General features: G+C 45.2%; 2 protein-coding genes across 9 annotated transcripts in view; one reads left to right on the top strand and one right to left on the bottom strand.

The window, feature by feature from the left end:
* Window positions 1–19,538, bottom strand: part of LOC147267935 (low-density lipoprotein receptor-related protein 1-like) — a 156,853-nt gene that overhangs the window by 13,244 nt on the left and 124,071 nt on the right. For all 8 annotated transcript variants that reach the window (XR_015112086.1, XM_086199093.1, XM_086199094.1 and 5 more), the window contains 35 exons: window positions 19,307–19,511; window positions 18,997–19,161; window positions 18,665–18,909; window positions 18,397–18,528; window positions 17,468–17,695; window positions 16,464–16,638; window positions 13,431–13,525; window positions 13,199–13,348; window positions 12,898–13,038; window positions 12,564–12,689; window positions 12,309–12,440; window positions 12,060–12,194; window positions 10,756–10,885; window positions 10,464–10,590; window positions 10,226–10,377; window positions 10,000–10,124; window positions 9,542–9,916; window positions 5,775–5,964; window positions 5,483–5,687; window positions 5,112–5,304; window positions 4,449–4,574; window positions 3,872–4,000; window positions 3,666–3,785; window positions 3,468–3,581; window positions 3,230–3,379; window positions 2,850–2,972; window positions 2,648–2,764; window positions 2,304–2,432; window positions 2,089–2,211; window positions 1,841–1,981; window positions 1,364–1,551; window positions 1,107–1,290; window positions 925–1,010; window positions 697–816; window positions 97–284 (listed from right to left, as the gene is read on the bottom strand). Coding sequence is in view for 7 of the 8 variants with exons in the window: in XM_086199093.1 (XP_086055219.1) it covers window positions 97–284; window positions 697–816; window positions 925–1,010; window positions 1,107–1,290; window positions 1,364–1,551; window positions 1,841–1,981; window positions 2,089–2,211; window positions 2,304–2,432; window positions 2,648–2,764; window positions 2,850–2,972; window positions 3,230–3,379; window positions 3,468–3,581; window positions 3,666–3,785; window positions 3,872–4,000; window positions 4,449–4,574; window positions 5,112–5,304; window positions 5,483–5,687; window positions 5,775–5,964; window positions 9,542–9,916; window positions 10,000–10,124; window positions 10,226–10,377; window positions 10,464–10,590; window positions 10,756–10,885; window positions 12,060–12,194; window positions 12,309–12,440; window positions 12,564–12,689; window positions 12,898–13,038; window positions 13,199–13,348; window positions 13,431–13,525; window positions 16,464–16,638; window positions 17,468–17,695; window positions 18,397–18,528; window positions 18,665–18,909; window positions 18,997–19,161; window positions 19,307–19,511 (5,464 nt within the window). In the remaining variant the exon portion in view is untranslated. The remainder of the gene's footprint in view (window positions 1–96; window positions 285–696; window positions 817–924; window positions 1,011–1,106; window positions 1,291–1,363; window positions 1,552–1,840; window positions 1,982–2,088; window positions 2,212–2,303; window positions 2,433–2,647; window positions 2,765–2,849; window positions 2,973–3,229; window positions 3,380–3,467; window positions 3,582–3,665; window positions 3,786–3,871; window positions 4,001–4,448; window positions 4,575–5,111; window positions 5,305–5,482; window positions 5,688–5,774; window positions 5,965–9,541; window positions 9,917–9,999; window positions 10,125–10,225; window positions 10,378–10,463; window positions 10,591–10,755; window positions 10,886–12,059; window positions 12,195–12,308; window positions 12,441–12,563; window positions 12,690–12,897; window positions 13,039–13,198; window positions 13,349–13,430; window positions 13,526–16,463; window positions 16,639–17,467; window positions 17,696–18,396; window positions 18,529–18,664; window positions 18,910–18,996; window positions 19,162–19,306; window positions 19,512–19,538) is intronic.
* Window positions 7,486–9,235, top strand: LOC147267936 (somatostatin receptor type 5-like). The gene has a single exon (XM_086199116.1). The coding sequence runs from the start codon at window positions 8,033–8,035 to the stop codon at window positions 9,038–9,040; it is 1,008 nt and encodes a 335-aa protein (XP_086055242.1). The 5' UTR covers window positions 7,486–8,032; the 3' UTR covers window positions 9,041–9,235.

The following is a 19,538-nucleotide window of genomic DNA, read 5'->3' as shown; positions in this document are numbered from 1 at the left end:
GGGATAAATCAGAAGATGGACAGACATAGGAATTTGAAAACTTTTAATTTCTTCTGTTTAACCCAGTTTTCCAAAGTTGTTTGCTGTCACTCTCACCCATAGCGAACATCCACAGCCACAGCGCGCGGTTCTCTCAGGCCATGGTTGACCAGGACTGTCCGGTACGCTCCATTCAGCTTTGACACCTCAATAGTGTCCCGTCCCTTATCACACCAGTACAGGTTTCCTCCCACCCAATCCACTGCCAGACCGTCTGGGTTGCTGAGTGATGTGCGATGAAGAACCTAGCAAATGAGCAAGCAATACACTTCCTGAATTTACACCTGACAGTCACTTTATGTTATAGGTTTTCCTGCATTTTTGCTGCTTTTACACACACAAACAGGGATTAGTTGCCTCTGCAAAGGAGGTTTTATTTCCATGCCTATTTGCCTTCCTGTAGGATTACAGGAAAAGTACCAAGCTGATTTTCATTAAACTTGTGGAGGGGTGGAGCAAGAAAAGTATTAGCCCATCAAGTGTTAGTAATAGAAACTTGTTCCCATTTTTGCACAATCTCTGTCGCGCCACTTTCTATTTAATTGTTTACGTGCGTCCAGTTTTAGCTGTACGTGTTGTTCGTGTCAGTATTTTTGAGAGCAGTGCTTGTATGTGTTGACATACTTGTCTGATAATGCTGAGTCATCGTCCACTGACCTGAACATCGCTGCCGTTGATGTGCATGCGTCGGATCATGCTGCCCTGGGTGGTCACATCTGTCCAATAAATCATCTGTTGGCGATAGTCGAAGTCCAGAGCCACGGCGTTGTTCAAGCCCTGTCCAAATACAAGGGCTGCATTGAACTGACAATAAAAGTCCTCCCAAAATGGATGGTGACAATTTTGAAACACTTCAAAGGACATAGTGTGTCTGCATGGTCTCACCTGTTTGAGGAGTGTGTAGTTGGTGCCATCCAAGTTGAGCTTTCGTAAATAGTAGCGGTTAGCAAAGATGAGGAAGGGTTCTTCATCTGCATAAGAGGGACCACAGTATTACTTATACAGTATTACTCTATAATTGACTGACTTTAACTACCTGTGTGATTATTCTTGGTCGTGTTTCTTACCAGAGGTAGATTTGCATATGGTGGGGTTGTCAGGGCTGAGCTGGAAACCCTCCACACAAAGACAGTGGAAGCTGCCGTGTGTGTTAATGCAACGCTGCGTGCAGGGATAAGTGGATGTACACTCGTCTATGTCCACACATGTCTTCCCATCATCTTTCAAACGGAAGCCGGGGTGGCATCGACACTGTGAAGGAGGAAGGGCAGGTACAGCAACGGCACCTACACACACCCATCACCGTTTTACCGTGTCCACTTACCTTGAAGCCTATTTTAAGATCCTCACAGAGCTGCGAGCAGCCACTCAGCTTGCTGTTCAGACATTCATTGACAAAACAATTCAGCTCGTCGGAGCCGTCGCCACAGTCGTCCTTATGGTCACAGAGCAATGTGTCATTGACGCAGTTTCCATTGTGGCAGAGATATGCTGTGTCATTGCATTTCTTCTCTGTTACACCATGAAAAAACAGAAGAGAAAATTTTAAACTGGGGTCGATTCAGGGCCCTGGAAATTCATCTTAATCTGATGTGAGTGCTCCCCATTTATCAAACAGAGAATGATAGACCGTCATCATAATCCTTGTAAGTATTCTTGTATTATATATACTTTTATATGTCCCTTCTATATGTTCCATGCAGAATGTTTTCAGTAGTCTGCTGTTCCAAAGAAACCATTATCATGTACATTATCCCTGGTATTAGACGTAATTAAATCCAGGTGGCTGAGTAATTCAAACCTGGTCCAGTGCAGCGTGGATTCTTGGGGGCTTCATCTGAGTGGTCGTGACAGTCAAAGTCTCCATCACACTCCCATGAACTCTGGATGAGGCAGCGTCCGTTAGCACAGCGGAATTCACTAGGTCCACATGTTGGATATTCTGCAGCGAAATAAAAGCAAGCATGAGGGTGAAAGAGAGTTGAGCAAATTGTTTAAAAGGAGCCATCAAAGCGAGAACTTGTAATGACAGGTTATGGATCAGCTCACCACACTCCTGGGACTCATCAGAGCCGTCACTGCAGTCGTTGTCATGGTCACACACAAAGTGCTTGGGGATACATTGTCGGTTCTGGCACATGAACTCGTTGCTGTCACACGTGTTGTTAAAGACTGAGGTATGAACATAATTGGGGAGTGAATGAGGGCAGAACGGATTTATGTCATTCGTTGTCATTTTTTCTTTTGACTGTATCTGCACTCACCGCAGCCGGCTTTGACGCTCTCGTCCGCCCCATCAGGACAGTCCTTGTCTCCATCACACTTCCAACGCTGAGGGATACACATATGAGACCCAGGACACTGGAAGGCCTCGGGACTGCAGGTTTTTGTTTCTGTGATTGAAAAAGGTAGCAAAACATTTTCAGTTCCAGCTATCTGTCAAAAACAGGAATGATATTCAAAATCATTGCATACATGATTTTCCATAACACTTCAGGACATTTATGATCACACGGTGAAAAGGTCGGTGGATGAAAAGAGTTTCCATACTAGACAAGTTAGCACCAGTTGTATTAGTCTTCACTAAAGGCTCATGCCCAACACTCACTGCACTTGCTGTCCTCATCGGTGCTGTCACCGCAGTCATCGGCTCCGTCGCAAACCCAGCGGTTGGGAATGCAGCGGTGGTTCCCACACTCAAACTGCGAGGCTGAGCAGAACTTATCTAAAGGACCAGAAAGAATATTTCAATCACAGATCCAAGAGCCAAATCAAAATGACGCTGTTTGGTTTTGTGTGCGTGGACTTACCACAGTGAGCCTCGTCCGCACCGTTCTCACAGTCGTTCTCCTTATCGCATGTCCAGCTCTTAGGGATACAACGTCCACTTGGGCAGGCAAAGAAGGGCGGCGGACACTTTGTTTTCCCGCTCCCTGGCAGAGGCAAGAGGAAGAAAGCATCATAGAATTACAGTAAATTAGCATTAAGAGAGAGAAGAGAAATTACATTTCCACTGTTTATGTTCTTCAGGGAGAATTTTCTTTCCCAACCACAATTTAACGGACAAAAACATTCATTATTTTGGTTTCTTTTCCATTTGGAAGATTCTTCATAACCTTTTCCCAGAATACTTCTTTCATACTGTTGTGAAAATGTACAGCATTCGTGTGAAAAACAAAACAAAAAAAACCTGGGCAGTTTCTTTCATCAGAGAAATCTCCACAGTCATTAGCTCCATCGCAGTGCCATGACGGGGCATAGCAGAGTGTGGTGAACTCGCATTTCTGAAATGTCACTCCTTTCACTCCCAGACGGAAATAACTGGAACAGTCTGTGGCAGCTGAACAAAGAGAGAAGCACTGATTTACCACGGCTTCTATTTCATTTATACATTTATCTCAGTGATTCAGGCTGTCATTCTAACTTACTGCAGTTCATTTCATCGCTGGCGTCCTCACAGTCCACTTTCTGGTTGCACTTGCTGGAGTTGGAGATACAACCTCCATCTCTGCACTGGAACTGTTCAGCTGTGCATAAAGTGGCTGACGGACACGCAAAGAGAAGAAACGGGTAAGAGTGTCATTCGAGACTGTTAAAAACGTGTTTGATTAGCGAGCTTGGCTTACTGTTACAGAAGAGCTCATCAGAGTTGTCTCCGCAGTCGTCCTGTCCATTGCACCAGGAGTTATGGCCAACACACCGGCCATTTACACACCGTCTAAAGCCCTTCTTACACACGCGGTTGGCTGGGAAGGAAATGGGCTCCAATTAAATATGCAAATAGAGTGTGCATCAAGAGGTTTGAGTCGCCTCATCAATACAAAACCCTCACCACAGTAAGACTGTTTCTCATCAGACTTGTCCTTGCAGTGGGCCATGCCATCGCACGTCAGAGTGTAGTTAATACAGTCTCCGTTTCCACACTCAAACTCATCCATGTTGTTGCACGTCGTGTTCAGAGCTGAGAGTTGAAAGGCAGAGAAAACACATTTGGTCAAATTGATCAAATCCCAATGTCAACCTTATTTATTTCTTTAAATTAAGTTAATGAGAATCACAAATGCTTCAACAATACTGCAAATCACAACCTGCAGGATATGATGTACCACTTTACATCAGGGGTATATTAATAACGGTTACTAGTTAACTGTTAGTAATGCTTTCTTAACAGTTAAGTCATGTAACTATCATCATTTCCTGATGGTTTTGATGTTGATGTTTCAGGTTACAGCAACGATGGATGAAAACACGAGGAGAGGCTGGCATGGTTGTAGGTGGTGCAGGAGGTTTTTCCTTACTTCACATCACAAGAAGGGTCATTAATAAATGGCTAATTATGTTTAAGTAATGCTTAATTAAGCGTGAACATTATGGTGTCAACTCTCAGCTTCTTCTATGGCTCCTGTTACCAATGCAGGTGTTGTCTTCCAGAAGTTTCCGGTCTCCACGACAGCTGCAGTTGACCCGCCCTTCAGACGTCAGCAAACACAGGTCCTGGCATCCTCCGTTGTTAACGCGGCACAGAGAGAACTCACCTACGCAGAGATGAGGAATGTTTGGGGCTGTTATCTACACGGATAAACACGCCTGAATGAGCCACAACACAACACATTCCCCTACATGTGCATCCACATCGGCAGACATGTATGAAGAATGTAGTGATGCTTCACCTCCACTGAGGCATAACTCAATGTGAGTCGTGGAGCTACGGCAGTAGATCTAGTCTTTATGTGCTGATATCACAGATGATCTTCAGCTGGAAGAGTTTTGTGACAGCTGGCTTTGGAGAATACAGATCATCAGAGCCGGACAAAATAAAACCTTGGGGATATTTTTCTACACTTGTTAAATAGTTCACTTTTTAATCTTCCCTTACGAGCATTGTTGTAAATCAGTGAGCAGGATTGCTGCACTGAGGTAAGAAACCTTGTAGCGTGTATAAAAATATTGCCCCTTTTTAAACATTATGCACTCCAAAAGACAACTGTTTGAGGATAGACATAACACACACACACACACACACACACACACACACACACACACACACAAACAAACAAACATCAAACACTCACAGCTGTTGGTGTCATTGGCCACAGCAACGATGCCCATGGGCTGCTGAGGAATATCAGCGCGCAGCACCTTCATGTCTCCTCCCGTGTATTTATCCGCCCTAAGCACAGCCCTCCTCACCCAGTCTGTCCAGAAGATGTATTCTCCGTACACAGCCAGGCCAAACGGATGCACCGGCTCATTCTTCAACACCACCTGCAGGGGGAGCCACAACCACAATCACCAGCTCACACATGCAGGAAATTTCTATCATGTAACATTTTGGATAAAATAAACAAAACGACAGTTGCTAAGAGGTCATCGTACTGAAGTATAAATATTTTCATGATGTGTCATAATGTGTGTGTGTGTGTGTGTGTGTGTGTGCTCTCACATGGCGCTGGGTGCCGTCATATTCGCAGCGTTCTATCTTGTCGAGCGTGGCGTCAGAGAAGTAAAGTTTTTCAGCGCGGTGATCGATGGCCAAGCCGTTAGGGGTTCGAATGTCAGTGCCAATGATCACAAGGACGTTGGCGCCAGTGAGCGTGGCGCGCATGATACTGGGAGACTGCTCGTTCCAGTTGGTCCAGAACATCAGGCTGCGTGAAGAAAATCATTGACGTTCACGTGGAAAACATATAGACACAATGATGATTAATACTTTATTAAATATAAATAACTCAGACCTCTGACACTCGTCAAGGACAAAAGCTCTTGGGTGGTCGTCTCCTGACATGGTGACCACGGTGTGCCGGTCAACGGCACCCCAACGGCTCTGATCCACCATGTGGCGTGTGATGGTGGAGGTGGTGTAGCTGGTCCAGTACAGCATATCCCACCCTCTGTGATACGCCAAACCCTCCACTGAGCCCACATCTGAAAAAGGAAAGAGGAATGAGAGAGCGACAGAGAGAGAGAGACAGAGGGAGAGAGAGACAGAGACAGGGAGAGAGACAGAGAGAGAGGGAGAGAGACAGAGAGAAAGAGAGACAGAGGGAGGGAAAGACAGAGACAGGGAGAGAGAGAGAAAGAGAGAGAGAAAGAGTGAGAGAAAGAGGGAGGGAAAGACAGAGACAGGGAGAGCGAGAGGGAGAGAGACAGAGGGGAGAGAGAAAAAAAAGACAGAGGGGAGAGAGAGAGATAAAAGCAAGAGAGAGAAGTAAAGAGACAAGTGGAGAAGGACAGAATGATAAAAGAGACAAACGACAAGCATGTCATTCTGGAGTGATGTTAAAATACAATAATGTGGACTGTCTGGCTGTGTGGAAGTGTGGCCATGACAGACACCTGGGAATTAATGACCAGCAACACTGAGATTCAAGGCTTTATCCAAGAAATAGCTCACGATAAAGGTCACAATAATAGTTGCCGAGAAGCGTATTACTTTCCATTGCAATACCTCATCGACAGATGAGAAGTAAAAAGTCACTTTTGTGCTCTTGCAGCCTTTAAATGAGTAAGAGGTTGAGCTTGTGAGCTTCATGCCTGAACAGAGGCCAGGGGACAAACACGAGTCAGCCAAGATGGAAGAACACAAAGTACAGTGGTGGCAAATAGAGCCCAGCTGCTCTGCTGCTGAGGAACAACACATGCTCACATGTATGTCAATTTGACAACTGATGCCAGAACCTCACACTGGTTAATAGTCACCTTGGTGCTGCTAAGAGTGAAGCTCTACTGATTACTGCCGCCTTTTCCAGGATATGACCTCAGTCAGTCGTAGCGAGGTTGACCACCAGGTGGGACATTTAACACTACACCTTAGGATCCCCAGAGCAACTCTGGACAGGAAGCACTTGGAGAGCCCAGTGAAGGCCTCTGCTTCTCCCAGTCATAAGTCGATGCTTTAAGAATGGTTGGGAAGTAACATGAAATCAATTTGCCCTCATTTCTTCTTTCTTTAGCACTGTGCTGTACATCTACAACAGCGAACAACTCAAATTCTTGCTTATCTTCAGACTGTTGCTGACTCTATGCGAGTACATTTTCACTTATTTTCAAAAATAGCAAAGAGCTGGATTTATTGCTTTTTATCAGCTTTTATGGCAGTTATCTGAAATAGGGGTGATAACAGTCAAGTGCTAACAGACCAGGAGTCAATAATTACCCTGATTTCTGATGGCACACACTATTTCACTCTGTCACTCTTTGTGTATTTAGCATATCTGTGAACATTCTAACAGAGAACACTTTTGCAACAAAAAAAAAAATTGTGCACATCCTTTTGGAAAATGAGCAGGAACTAGAAACCCTGGGAGAAAAAAAAAGCTTGTTTGGCCTGATTAGAACCGCCCCTAGAGAAAAAAAAAAACAGCCAATCTCTGTCCTGCTCTGTGACAGTCAGTCCAGAGTTCACCGGCTGCTCACTCGCCTTCATCCACCCTGACTGACTGTCAAGCCACTCACGTCCCTTTTTCCTGATCTGTTACCAGGACATTTCTCAAGGGATCAACAGAGGGAGAAGTGAGGCTGATTGTGGGTTGATGAGCGAGGGGTCCAACTGAGACGTCATGTGGAGCGGCCGCCTGCTTCGAGGCAACGAGGAATCAAACAATCTACGGCAGATAGCCTTCAACAATTGGACGCCCTTGACAGGAGCAAACGGGGGGTCTGATGATATTTTGTTCGGTGGAATGGCTTGATTCATGTCAAGAATACAGAAAGCTGCTTTAACAACTATAAAACCGTATATGTGGAATGTCCATTTGTCTTCACAGCGTCAGACTGTGTGACGTATTCAACGTTCAGATTTCCAATGTGGTGAATTTGATTATTCAAGAAAATTATCGGAAAAGTGTGCGATGTTATTTCCAAGTAAACAGCCATTGTCACCCGCAATGTGAGTAATGATTTCCGTGCTTTGTGTCAGCAGTAGTTTTATGACCGTATTGACCCATCCTCCAGCCAACTGTGCTGTAACAGTGGGGGTGTGACTTCAAGAAAAATGCTGCTGCAGAACTCTTCAGGTGCAGAGGACTTGCTGGGGAACAGCAGTGACAGTGAGCCAGGAAATGTGGAACAGGTCCTAGTCCCAATATTAGATGTAGTGATTCTGGTGCTGGGGGCGGGGGGGCACACCATGGTGATGGTTGTTCTATGTAGGAGACGTACTGGACAGTCCCAGCAGCGCTCCAGGACAGGCACAGGGACAGACATCCTCCTGCTGGCTCTGAGCTCTGCAGACCTGCTTCTGCTCTCCATGCTTCCCTTCCACACCGTCGCCATAGCCATGCAACACTGGCCATTTGGGGATGTCATGTGTCGTCTGGTGGGCTTCTTGGGATCTGCCTGCTCCTCAGCCAGTGTCTTCACATTGGCCATGCTCGCCGTGTCACGCTACCTGACTGTGGTGCAGCCAGCCAGAGCTTATGGCCTCCTCTCTCCTCGCCGGGTCTCTATAGCTGCAGCGTTTCTCTGGGTCCCAGCCTGCTGCCTGGCTGCTCCCCAGCTGGTTTTCCGCTCTGTTGGAACCCCTTACCGTGACCCTGATGGCCTTACTTGCTTTGCTTTCCTGTCCCACAGAGACCAACTTATCTATGGACTATTTCACTTCCTGGTGGGCTTCTTGCTTCCACTGGTCACCATCGCGGTGGCGTATGGCAACATCTACATGTTCCTGTGGAGGAGTCGGCAGGCTGGCAGGGCCCCTCAAGTTGAGCGCTACCACAGCAAAGTAACCCAGACGTCAGCGATGCTGGTGCTGGCTTTTACTCTATGCTGGCTCCCGTCTTATGGACTGACACTCGCCTTACTGGAGGATAATAGATCAGGGGCCACCGGCACCTCACCCCGTTACGGCCCGTTCAGCGTGTTTGCACGGTTCATGGCTACCTCGTCTACAGTCGTCAACCCGATCCTCTATGTGCTCATGTCCCAAAAGCTCAGACGGGACCTACTGAGGCTCTTCAAGAGGAGAGAGCAAAGAACCAGCGAGGCCGAGGCTGCTGGATGACAGTATTTTTCAGTGGTTTTGCAGAAAACTTCGTGGAAAATTAAATCATCATAACCCTGATGAGGAATTTCTACTTGACCAAACATTTAACATCTTTAACTCCTAACAACCTCGACTGCTAGTCTGATCAAATCGCTCGTCTGCTAGTTGATCAAAATGCACTGGGAGGAGCTGCTCCACATGAATAATCTTGAATCATGCATGTGTTGTAAAACAGATTAAAGAAAATGCACTTTGGTAAAACAATAATGGTGCACCTGTATTTTGTTAAACCGCAGCAGGGTGAATGATATTTGGGGTTTTCTGGACTTCTCAACGTCCAAACGTCATGTCCTGGTGACTGCAACTTACGATTATAAGCTTTTGTCTGTCCAAACAGGAGCTCTCATTGATTGATTTCAGATATTTACAGCTCAACTACAGCTCCACAGGTCAGTTCCTGAGGGAGAAGTACACTGTAGATAAACTAGGAAATAAAAGTAAAGACAAGGGAAAACTTACTCTCTACCACTGTCTTACGGTCCGATCCATCATCGCTGATCTGCTGGATGTTGCCAAAGTGGATATCGCTGAAGAAGATCCGGTTCGCTCCCTTCCCTCCCCCTCCTCTGTAATCAAACGTGAGTGCAATGACATTTTTCATGTGTTCAGGGTCCTCAAATGGTTTTATCGGAGCATTCAGGTTGTTTTCATCAGACAGGTGAACACTCTTGAGTATAGTGCGCTCCGAGTAGAGCAAATAGCCATCGTAGTCCCGGCAGCTGCGCCCGTCTTCAGCCAGCATGCCATGCGCACAGGCACATGTCCGCTGTCCGTTGCCACGGTAGAGACACAGCTGCTGGCAGCCACCGTTCTTGACTTTGCACACGTTTGTTCCTGCGAGAAAATCATCAATGTCAGCAAAGATACTGGGAATGAAAACTGACCTTTTTAGAAGTACTTAACACCCAGATGCTCACCTTGCTGTCTGGCCCTGTTGAAGACCTTGATGTCTTTGAGCTGTACCCCGATACCTGTCCTCAGAGACACAGAGTCGGTGGCGTTGTCTTTACTCCCTCTCTTAATCGAGCCGTTGGCATGTGTCCTGAATGAAAGCAGACAGATGAAACACTGGAATAAGCAAATATGGCTGAACACCACAAGAAAATAATCAGGAGTTGAGGATAAGGAGGGGGTGTGTCTGACCTGTCACTCCAGTAGATGTAGCTCTCAAACACCGACACAGAGAACATGTCCATGTTGTTGTTCGCCAGCACCACCTCCCTGTTCTCTCCTGTCTCCAAGTTGATGCGTTCAATTTTGTCCGTGCGTGCATCACACCAATACAGCATACCCTCCTACGTGTCCACAGAGGTTATGATGATGTCACAACATAGAGTTCTATTGCTGAGATCTATAGGTGAAATGATTTGTGGGACTGTACCTCGTAGTCAATGGAGATTCCGTTGGGCCAGCTGATACTGACGTTGACCAGAACAGCCCTCTGAGAGCCATCCAGGCGGGAGCGTTCGATACGAGGGTACTGGCCCCACTCAGTCCAGAACAAGTAGCTACACACACACACACACACACACACACACACACACACACACACACACACACACACACACACACACACACACACACACACACCAAGGCCAAAAAAAAAGAAATTACCACACAGGCTGAAGACAACAGAAACCATCGGTGTTACACCCAGCACAGTTTCTTCTCACCCTCTCTCAGGGTGGACAGTGATGGCACGAGGCTTATCCAAACCCTGGGAGATCACCACATAACGGAAGGAGCCATTCAGCCTGGCCACCTCAATCACATCAAAGCCTTGGTCGGTCCAGTACATGTTTCCTGTAGAGGAAAGAAGAGGAACAAGAATGCTTCTGAATAGCAACACCAAAGCCTCCAAATGAAACGTCTGAGGCAACAGACGGTTGGGATACGAACGACAGTGGATGACGTTCACCTTGGGTCACCTTGAGATCCCTAGATGCTACTTCTGTGTTTGTGTTAATGTTGCTCAATTGTCTTTGTAATAATCTTGGTAATAATACAGTAACTTATACTCAAAGCTTTCAATTAATCTTTATCACTTTGTTTAATTGGTTTGGATTCCAAGTCTCCAGATACCCTAAGAGGCAAACAAGGGAAAAGAAAAGTCATCTAATTTATTTTCGGATCTAAATTCGTTTTCCTCCAGTGTTTATCGCGTCAGATGAAGCGTTGTCTGTGAAAAGAAAAAGTGAAAAAAATGGTGTTGGCAGGTGATTATTTTTCTGTCAGGATCATTTTTTTCCCTGTTTGTTGTAATTCTCATTTCAGCCACAAGAGGCTGAAGTACACCATTAAAATGTGTATCAATAGGATTCAAATCATTCATGTTTTCTTCCAGAGGGCCTGTTGCACAGAGAAGGTTCAACAAACTCTAACCCTCAGACCAGAACCGTTGTGCTGTTTACCCGTTGCCATGGTGAATCACAGAGTCGGAGTTCTATTGAGGATGTTTTGTTGTTTTTCCCCCCCCCCATTCCATTCCCTATGGACCCGCTTAACATACTGAACATTCTCAGACTGGACTGAACTCATTTGGATCGATTGTTCTGAAACCAAAAAAACTTCAGGTTTTATATAAGATTTTTTGGAATCTGTTTTCTGACAAAAGCCTCTTGAAAATAAACACAGATGATTGCAGTCCGATTTTGTACATTTAGAAGCGGCGCTCCTCAAACCTCCTGTGGCTAAAGAGAGTAGTACAACAACAACTCCAAATGATACTGAAAAAAAGACTGTAAATTGATAAAGTTTTCCAAAAAAAAAAAAAAAGGCCAAAAGATTCCAAAACTTGTAGATACAGTAAAGTAGAATACACCCCCCACCACACACACACACACACACACACACACACACACACACACACACACACACACACACACACCTGTTGTGCAGACAGAAAAGTGACTGTGAGTGATTTAGGTTAGGATCATCATGACTATGGCCTTCTCTCTGGGTGCGAGTCATCTCTTACCTGCTATCCAGTCAACAGCTATTCCCTCCACCCTGCCGATGCCATTAGTGATGATATCTTCCCTCCAGGTCTGGTCCCTCTTGGCCCTGCTGATGGTGCTCAGGCCCATATCCACCCAGTAAATTGTGTCATTGTCTGTGAAAACCAGTGAGGACAAATTATCCACTTATGGGATGGAATCTTTCTGTGGGTTTTTGACGGGATTATACTTATTCATTAATCATTTGAAACAACACGTGTTTTTCTTACCGGCATGAAAATCGATGCCCACAGCCAGGGAAGTACCTGACACTGGTACCAGAGCATCAGACTTGTCTGCTGGGTCCAGAGGAATACCTCGTATACCCTCGTGTACAGAGTACAGCAGGAAAGATCCAACACCTACAGCAAACATAGTTTTGACCCTTTTAGAAATGCAGACTGCTTCTCACCGTTACCATTATCATGACTATTGATTTCTCCCTCAACGTGGCTGAATCATGAAAAAGTTCTTATGTTCCGCACCCTCGCAAGACTGCTGGCCCCTGCGTAGGCTGTATCCTGCTGTACACATGCAGGCCCTGGTGGTTGGGGAGGTGGGGAGACACAGCTGGGAGCAGTCACCGTTGTTATTACTGCAGAGATTGGTGCCTAGAAACACAAAAGCATGAGTGTAAACAAACACAACAAATCAAAAGGGAATAGCTTAGACATAAACAGATATGCGAGTGCCTTGATAAACAAAGAAATGAGTATTCTGTGCACGCGTTTTTTGGTGTTTCGTTTTTTTTTTTAACAAGTATTGTAACCATTTTCGAAGAGCTATGACAGAGAAAGCACGCGGCCAGCAGTCCTGCACCTTTCTGCACAGTTTCATTGTAGATTTTCATGTGCATCATCGGGGATGTGCTGTTCCTCAGGACTTTCCAGTTGCCACCGTCCTCCTTGTCGCAGGTTCCTATCTGGTCGGTTCCTTGGTCCGCCCACCACAACTTATCTCCTAAAGGATTCAAAACAGGATGAAACATCAGAACTATATCTCACATTAGAAGTAGCTCTTAAAACTTCATCAAAGGTGCCTGAAAAGCTTCTGCAAACAGAAAAAAAACCCTAACAAAAACAAAACATGATGGAATGAGGAACATTTTCTGGAGACCTACCCATGATAGCCAGAGCTGTGGCCTTGGTGAGCTTGCCTTTGACTCCCTCGAGTACCTCAAGTCCGGAACCATCCAGTTTGCAGCGGTTGATGGTGCTATTTCCTGAGCTGATCCAGTAAAGCTGCTCAGTGTCAAAGTCAATGGAGAGACCTGGAAAACAAATACAGAGCTTCAGAGTAATGACATGCCCTGTCTTGAGGGAGTGCTGCCTCTCATGCTGTATGTCACTCGCCAACAGGGCCTTTCTGGTTGGTGAACAGGACGCTGCGGTTGCTGCCGTCTGTGTTGGCCATGCTGATGTTGTCACCATCTGTCCAGTAAAGCTTCCTGAGGGAGGCAAAGGAGAGATTTTAAGCTCAGATTTGTTTTCAGCATATCAACCAAACACTGACAAAACCTCCCAAAACAAACTTCATTATGACAACAAATAATTACTTTGCCTTCCTGAGTTACTATATTTTCATCAAATTCATTTATAAAGGCCTACAGTCTTTCACAGAGACTGCACGGTTCACATTCCACTAGTTGCTCAACCTTAGATAACCCAAATGTTGGCAGAAAAAAAACTTTTTTTTGTTATAAAACTGAATAACCAGTGTGCAACCCAAGGACCCTCACTCTATGTGGAGGTTTTAAAGCTTGATGTCCTAATGTCTCTTCTGGCTCACGTGCTTGTGTGCCAGACTTGCAGTCGTGTTTTAGACGGGACCAACTATTGTCAGTTCTGAAACATCTCTTAACAGAGAGAAGAACAATGGCTCCCAAGGGCCTTGTAACTATCAATCACCCGGACTCGCAAACACTTTAATGTTACGAAAGGTTCACAATAGATGTCAGAGTTATAAACAGCCATCAGGCTTTGCTTCCTAAGTATAAGACTAAATTGAAAGCTAAAAAGATCCTCCAGTGGGTGAGAACATCCATTCATCTATACCTCCATTTTCTACCACTTATCCTGTTAAGGGTCATGGGGGGCTGGAGCCTAGCCAGCAGCCTTTGGGCGAGAGACAGGGTTCACCCTGGACGGATCACCAATCCATCGCAGGGCCAACACATAGAGACAGACAACCATTCACACTCACAGTCACACCTACAGTCAATTTAGAGTATCAATCAGCCTCGTCCCCTCTTGATGTCTTTGGACTGTGGGAGGAAGCTGGAGTACCAGAGAGAACCACACAGGAACAGGGAGAACATGCAAACTACACACAAAAAAACCCTGTGCCCGAGCTGGGACTCAAACTCGGAACCATTTTGCTGTGAGGCCACAGTGCTAACAACGGCACCACCGTGCCGCCCTGTGTGAGAACAAATGTGTGAATTAGACTATGTCATGAAGGAGGCTCAACAGGGCAACTTGATAAAGTGAATTTATGACCAACATGCTGTATGGGACTTAACTGGCAGGGTTTTCATCAAATACAGGCGTCTTTTTCAATTTCAAGTCCAATAAAGATCAATATTTTAAAGCAGGGGCTGGTGGAGTTTGACTGGAGCAGAAATATAGCTGAGCTGGCAAAAGGGAGGGTCGAGACTCTAAAAATCTATTTCAGTGTGATACTGTAAATTCACTCCCTCACTGTTTCACACCACACACACTCAAAGACCCACTTCTTTTTCTACAAGGTCTGTGCGCAGCACTCCTTAAGTACATGCAGAAACATTTAGATATCTAGTTTTGCAGTGCTTCGTGTGTGTAGACACACAGTTTTTGGGGAGGTGAACTCATTTGCCGGCCTCCACCGGAGACGGACAAGAAGATAGATCCTGTGTGTGTGTGTGTGTGTTTGGGAAGCGACACCCCCAAAGAGAGGGTGACCGCTAATTAGCTTCATGCAATGAATGGTTGTGGAGAAGAAATTGCTGGGAAATGTTAGAATGTTAGCATACCTTTGTTTGAAGTTGTCAAATGCACTTTCTTCCAAAACTTGTTTTAATGTAAGTAGGGTTCCACATATGAAATAATTATGAGACATTGTAAGTGTAGAATGAGAATGAGACAAATAGTCAGAAATACTTTCTTGACAAACCCGTTAAGTGTGGTGATTTGACGCACTTGTCATTTAATTACGATGACTTCGTAAAAGAGGTTGAGGACAATGACTTCTGGAAAAACTCGAATCCTGAACTTGATCTATTTGATTGCTTTTGATGGAAGTACGCTAACCCTTCCCACCCACTACCATTCATTATGCTAAGCTAGCTAACTGCCAGTGTTAGTTTCCTACTGCACAGACAGAGGAGGGTGTTCATCTTTTTGTTTGGCTCTGGCGAGGATGGCAACTTTCAACTGCTTCCAACACTCACTTCATTAGTTTGTTAACATGCCTCTAAATAAATTGTCCCAAGAATTTACAGGAATATTGCATATTTGCATATACACACATACCGCGTTTGTCCCTTCTCAACCCACTCAAGGATGCATTCTGGGCAGTGTGTCTGTGTGCCAGAAAGAGGACACAGTCCCGCCATATGCAACCAGCATCTGCTTCTCATTTTCCCCCAATGCCAACAATGCTCACATCGGAAACATTCCTCTACTTAAGTAAGCTAAGTCTCACAAAGAGAGGAAGGAGTACACACAAAAAGAGAAGGTAGCGTATCGTTTCTTCATCCATCTCAAGTAATCAAAAGGACACATATTCCTGCAGGACAAAAACCAAATATATAAATACAGATGGTCTGCTCTCCTCTGCTCCGCTCTGAGCGTAAGAGGAGAAGATTTGTTTGGGGAGCTCAGGGGGATAAGGTTTCGAGAGGAAAGATGGAAGGGAAAAATGGACAGGAGGAGACGATGGGATTGGAAATAAACAATGACACAGAAATAGCGACTGAAAGCATCTGGCTGTAAATATAGTCCTCATATCTGAGCACAAAAGGTATCTTTTAAGAATGGAGCTAGACGGAGAGAGCGACAAAGGAGGGGAATGACACAAACCACTTCCTGAGTGAAGAAACAGTGAGAGGTTAGTAACCACCTATTTCAAACTACCCTGTCTGTCATTGTGGACCGCAGTCAGAGGCCAGCTTGACAGCCAGACAGTGCCAGCGTGTGTGTGTGTGTGTGTGTGTATATATGTGTGTGTGTATATGTGTGTGTGTGTGTGTCTTAAGGTGAAAGGTTAAATCTGGAGGGTGTCTGAGAGAGTAATTTCTGCCATCTCAATTCTGCCTGAGTGTGACAGCTTTATGGCTTGTGTGTGTGTGTGTGTGTGTGTGTGTGTGTATGAGTGTGTGTGTGTGTGCGTGCGTGTGTGCTACCAACCCCAGAATTGGATGCAGCACTAGTCCGTGTGGTTTGTCCAGACCCTGGATGACAGCATTTTTGAAGGAGCCGTCCAGTCTGGCAACATTAATCTGTTTCTTATTGGCGTCATAACTAGTCCAGAACAGGTTCCTGGACACCCAGTCCACCGCAAGACCATGAGCGTTCGGCAGATCTAAAGATGAATACACACACACGCGCGCGCGCACACACAAAAGCATGAAACAATCTTTTTAGTTAGAGCCAGAAATTCAAGTGTGCCTTTGAGCTAAATTGACAAATCCACAAATGATTGATTAATAGAAGACAGTGATAACAACATTGCCCCCCCCCACAAGAGTTAAACGCTGAAGCAACATCTGGATCCTGTCCTGTCTAGAACCACTGTGAGGAATTAGAAAGTTATTGGATTCTAACTCTTCTCTGCCACCCAATAGTGATGCAGCTCCTGATTGGCTCTTGTAGTTGATGACAGTGGTGGCAAAACAGAATAGTAAAAGGTGTCTCTTGAAACAACAAGAGTCAATAACACAGTAATTGATAGACGATAGACACAATAACGTCAATGAATCGAACAATAATAGGAGGATTCACTCGTGGAGTTTCTTGGCGGAATAGCCATTGTCGCCCGACTGGATCTGGGATGTGACAGCGTCAGATTTTGTTATTCTCTCTGGCTGAAGGAGCTTGTTTGTCAAGGCAAGTACTTCACCCCCTCATGGTCTAAAATGAAAGATGATCGAGACGAAGCTGCAGAATTCAACTTCTGAACTTGCAAAACACAGATGGTTTCATCTGGTCTCCTGATAGTCACTTGATTGTTAGATTAAATTTAAACATTTGAAATCCACAGAGGGTAAAATATAAATGTATTTCATGATAATTCTGACATGAAATCAGTTGCCTTTCTCCTTTTTTCTAGAGAATTCAAGTACGAACCAGTCTCCCTCTTTTCATAGATGTGGAAGTCATTGGTATAATGTGTATTCAGACTGCCTTCATACCAGCAGAGACCACAGTCTCAACTCCAGTCCCATTAATGAAAGCTCTCTTGATGGTCTGGGTGCGGACGTCTGACCAGTAGATACGGTGCTCCATAGCGTCGTAGTCCACCACAGTAACGTTGTCGATGTCCGGCACAGTGAAGGAGATGATGTAGTTGTAGTATGGATTATCAATGTCCACCCCTCGAATCTCAATCTGGCGAGCATACAGCAGGAACTGACGAGACTCTGCAAACGCAGGTTCAAGTTAAAAAAAAAAAAAAAAAAAAGTCAAATCCATGAGTGAGTCCACTGACTGACTTTCAGGATAGGTGGTTGCAGAACAGATGGGCACATTACTGCTGCCACTTGAACAAACAGTTAATCCAATTGCATCTAATGATTGTGTCTGGCCGGCTGACTCAATAGCGCTGTCGTGACAACGCAAATGAATTCAATCAGTGTAGATAGATTACAGTTGTATTGGTCTCAACAGTCCTATCATCATTTAAATGTGTGCAGCTTAAATGACGGACAAGAAAAGAGGGAAAGCGAAAGAGAGAGAAGGAGAGTAATAACAGTGTCAGGCTGTATCAGCCTGCCCAGACAAGGTGGTGGACGTTGAGGGTTGTGTCTGATGCCAGCATCAGACCAAATGGGGCTCTCCATTCCATTACCCCTGAATATAATAGATATTCCTGCCCTGAATACTAAACTCACACTGAATAAACACTCACTTTCTTGGATAGACACTTTGATGGGCACCAAACCTGCAGTGGTACCTCAAAATGAAATAAATTTCTATCTCTATTTCTCTAGCATACAAACAACGATGAACAGAAAGGACACTGATAACACTCTGCTTTCAATAGCGAGCAAGTAGGATATTACACGCATGCTTAGAGGGAAGTCAAAAAGTGGAGCGGTTATCCATGTGTGCTAATGCTCACCGTAGCAAGTGCGTTTGTCAGGGCCGAGCTTCATGAGGTGAGGGCAGGCACAGGAGAAGGTCTGGTTGTAGTTGATGAGACATAGATGAGAGCAGGGATCTTTGCCATCTTTGGCTGCACATGGGTTTGGAGCTGCAGAGGAAGTGGTATTTTTAAGGAATCACAAGTGTTTGTCTTTTGGAAAAATAGCACTCTTTTCTTGGACCTTTTCACCATTTGTCATATATCTGAATCTAACTGACTTCAGCTTTTTAATCAGGTGCCTCACCCTGTGGCTGTCTGGATGGATGGTAGACCTGCAGGTCAAAAGGTTGCGTGTTGGTTCTCTGGACCACAGTAACATTGCTACCAGTCCACTTGTTTGCCTTTGCCAGAGTGTTGGTCCTCCAGTCCGTCCAGTACACCTCTCCACCATACATGGTGACAGCAAAGGGATGGGACAGATACTCATGGCCCCTCAGTACCTCGATCAGCCCCGAGCCATCATATTTGGCTGAATAAATGGCATCAGACCTGCATATGATAAAATAATAAGGTTATATAATGATAATATGTGTGTTCCAAACAACAGTATGAATTTTGTGTCCTGCTCTGTTTCACCTTGCATCAATCCAGAGGATGCGGCGCTCTAAATAATCCACAGTGAGTCCATTTGGCCAGCCTCCATTGCCAGTTTCCTTGTGGATGGTTTTCCTGCCTTCTCCACTCATGGATGCAGCTTCAATCCTTGGTAAACTAGCATCCCAGTCTGTCCAGAAGAGGATCCTACAATGTTATGGCACAATATGGGTATATAGTTAGAAATCTCATCTTTCTGTATTATTAAGGTACAGAAAGTTAAGGATTTGCATGTGAAGACAGGAGAACCAGAGAAAGAGGTTGCTTATTCCGTATGTAGTGCTGACATTACCCATCACGGGGGTCTAAGGCAATAGCACGAGGGTGCTCAACGTCTCCAGCCAGCAGGGTGGTCCTCATGGTTCCGTCTAACTTGGCCACCTCAATCTGATCCAGATTGCTTTCTACCCAGTAAATGTTTCCTGCTATCCAGTCCACTGCCAGACCCTCAGGGGTAGCCAGTCCATACTGGATTACCACATCAAAGCTGGTCAAAGCTACAAAGATGGATTTAAAAAAGAAAT

This window comes from Aulostomus chinensis, chromosome 3 (genome assembly GCF_037954235.1).
Source record: "Aulostomus chinensis isolate RoL2024-O1b breed Wild chromosome 3, RoL_Achi_v1.0, whole genome shotgun sequence".
Lineage (NCBI taxonomy): Eukaryota > Metazoa > Chordata > Actinopteri > Syngnathiformes > Aulostomidae > Aulostomus > Aulostomus chinensis.
Note: the sequence above shows the minus strand (reverse complement) of the source record. Positions and strands in the feature narration are given on the sequence as shown.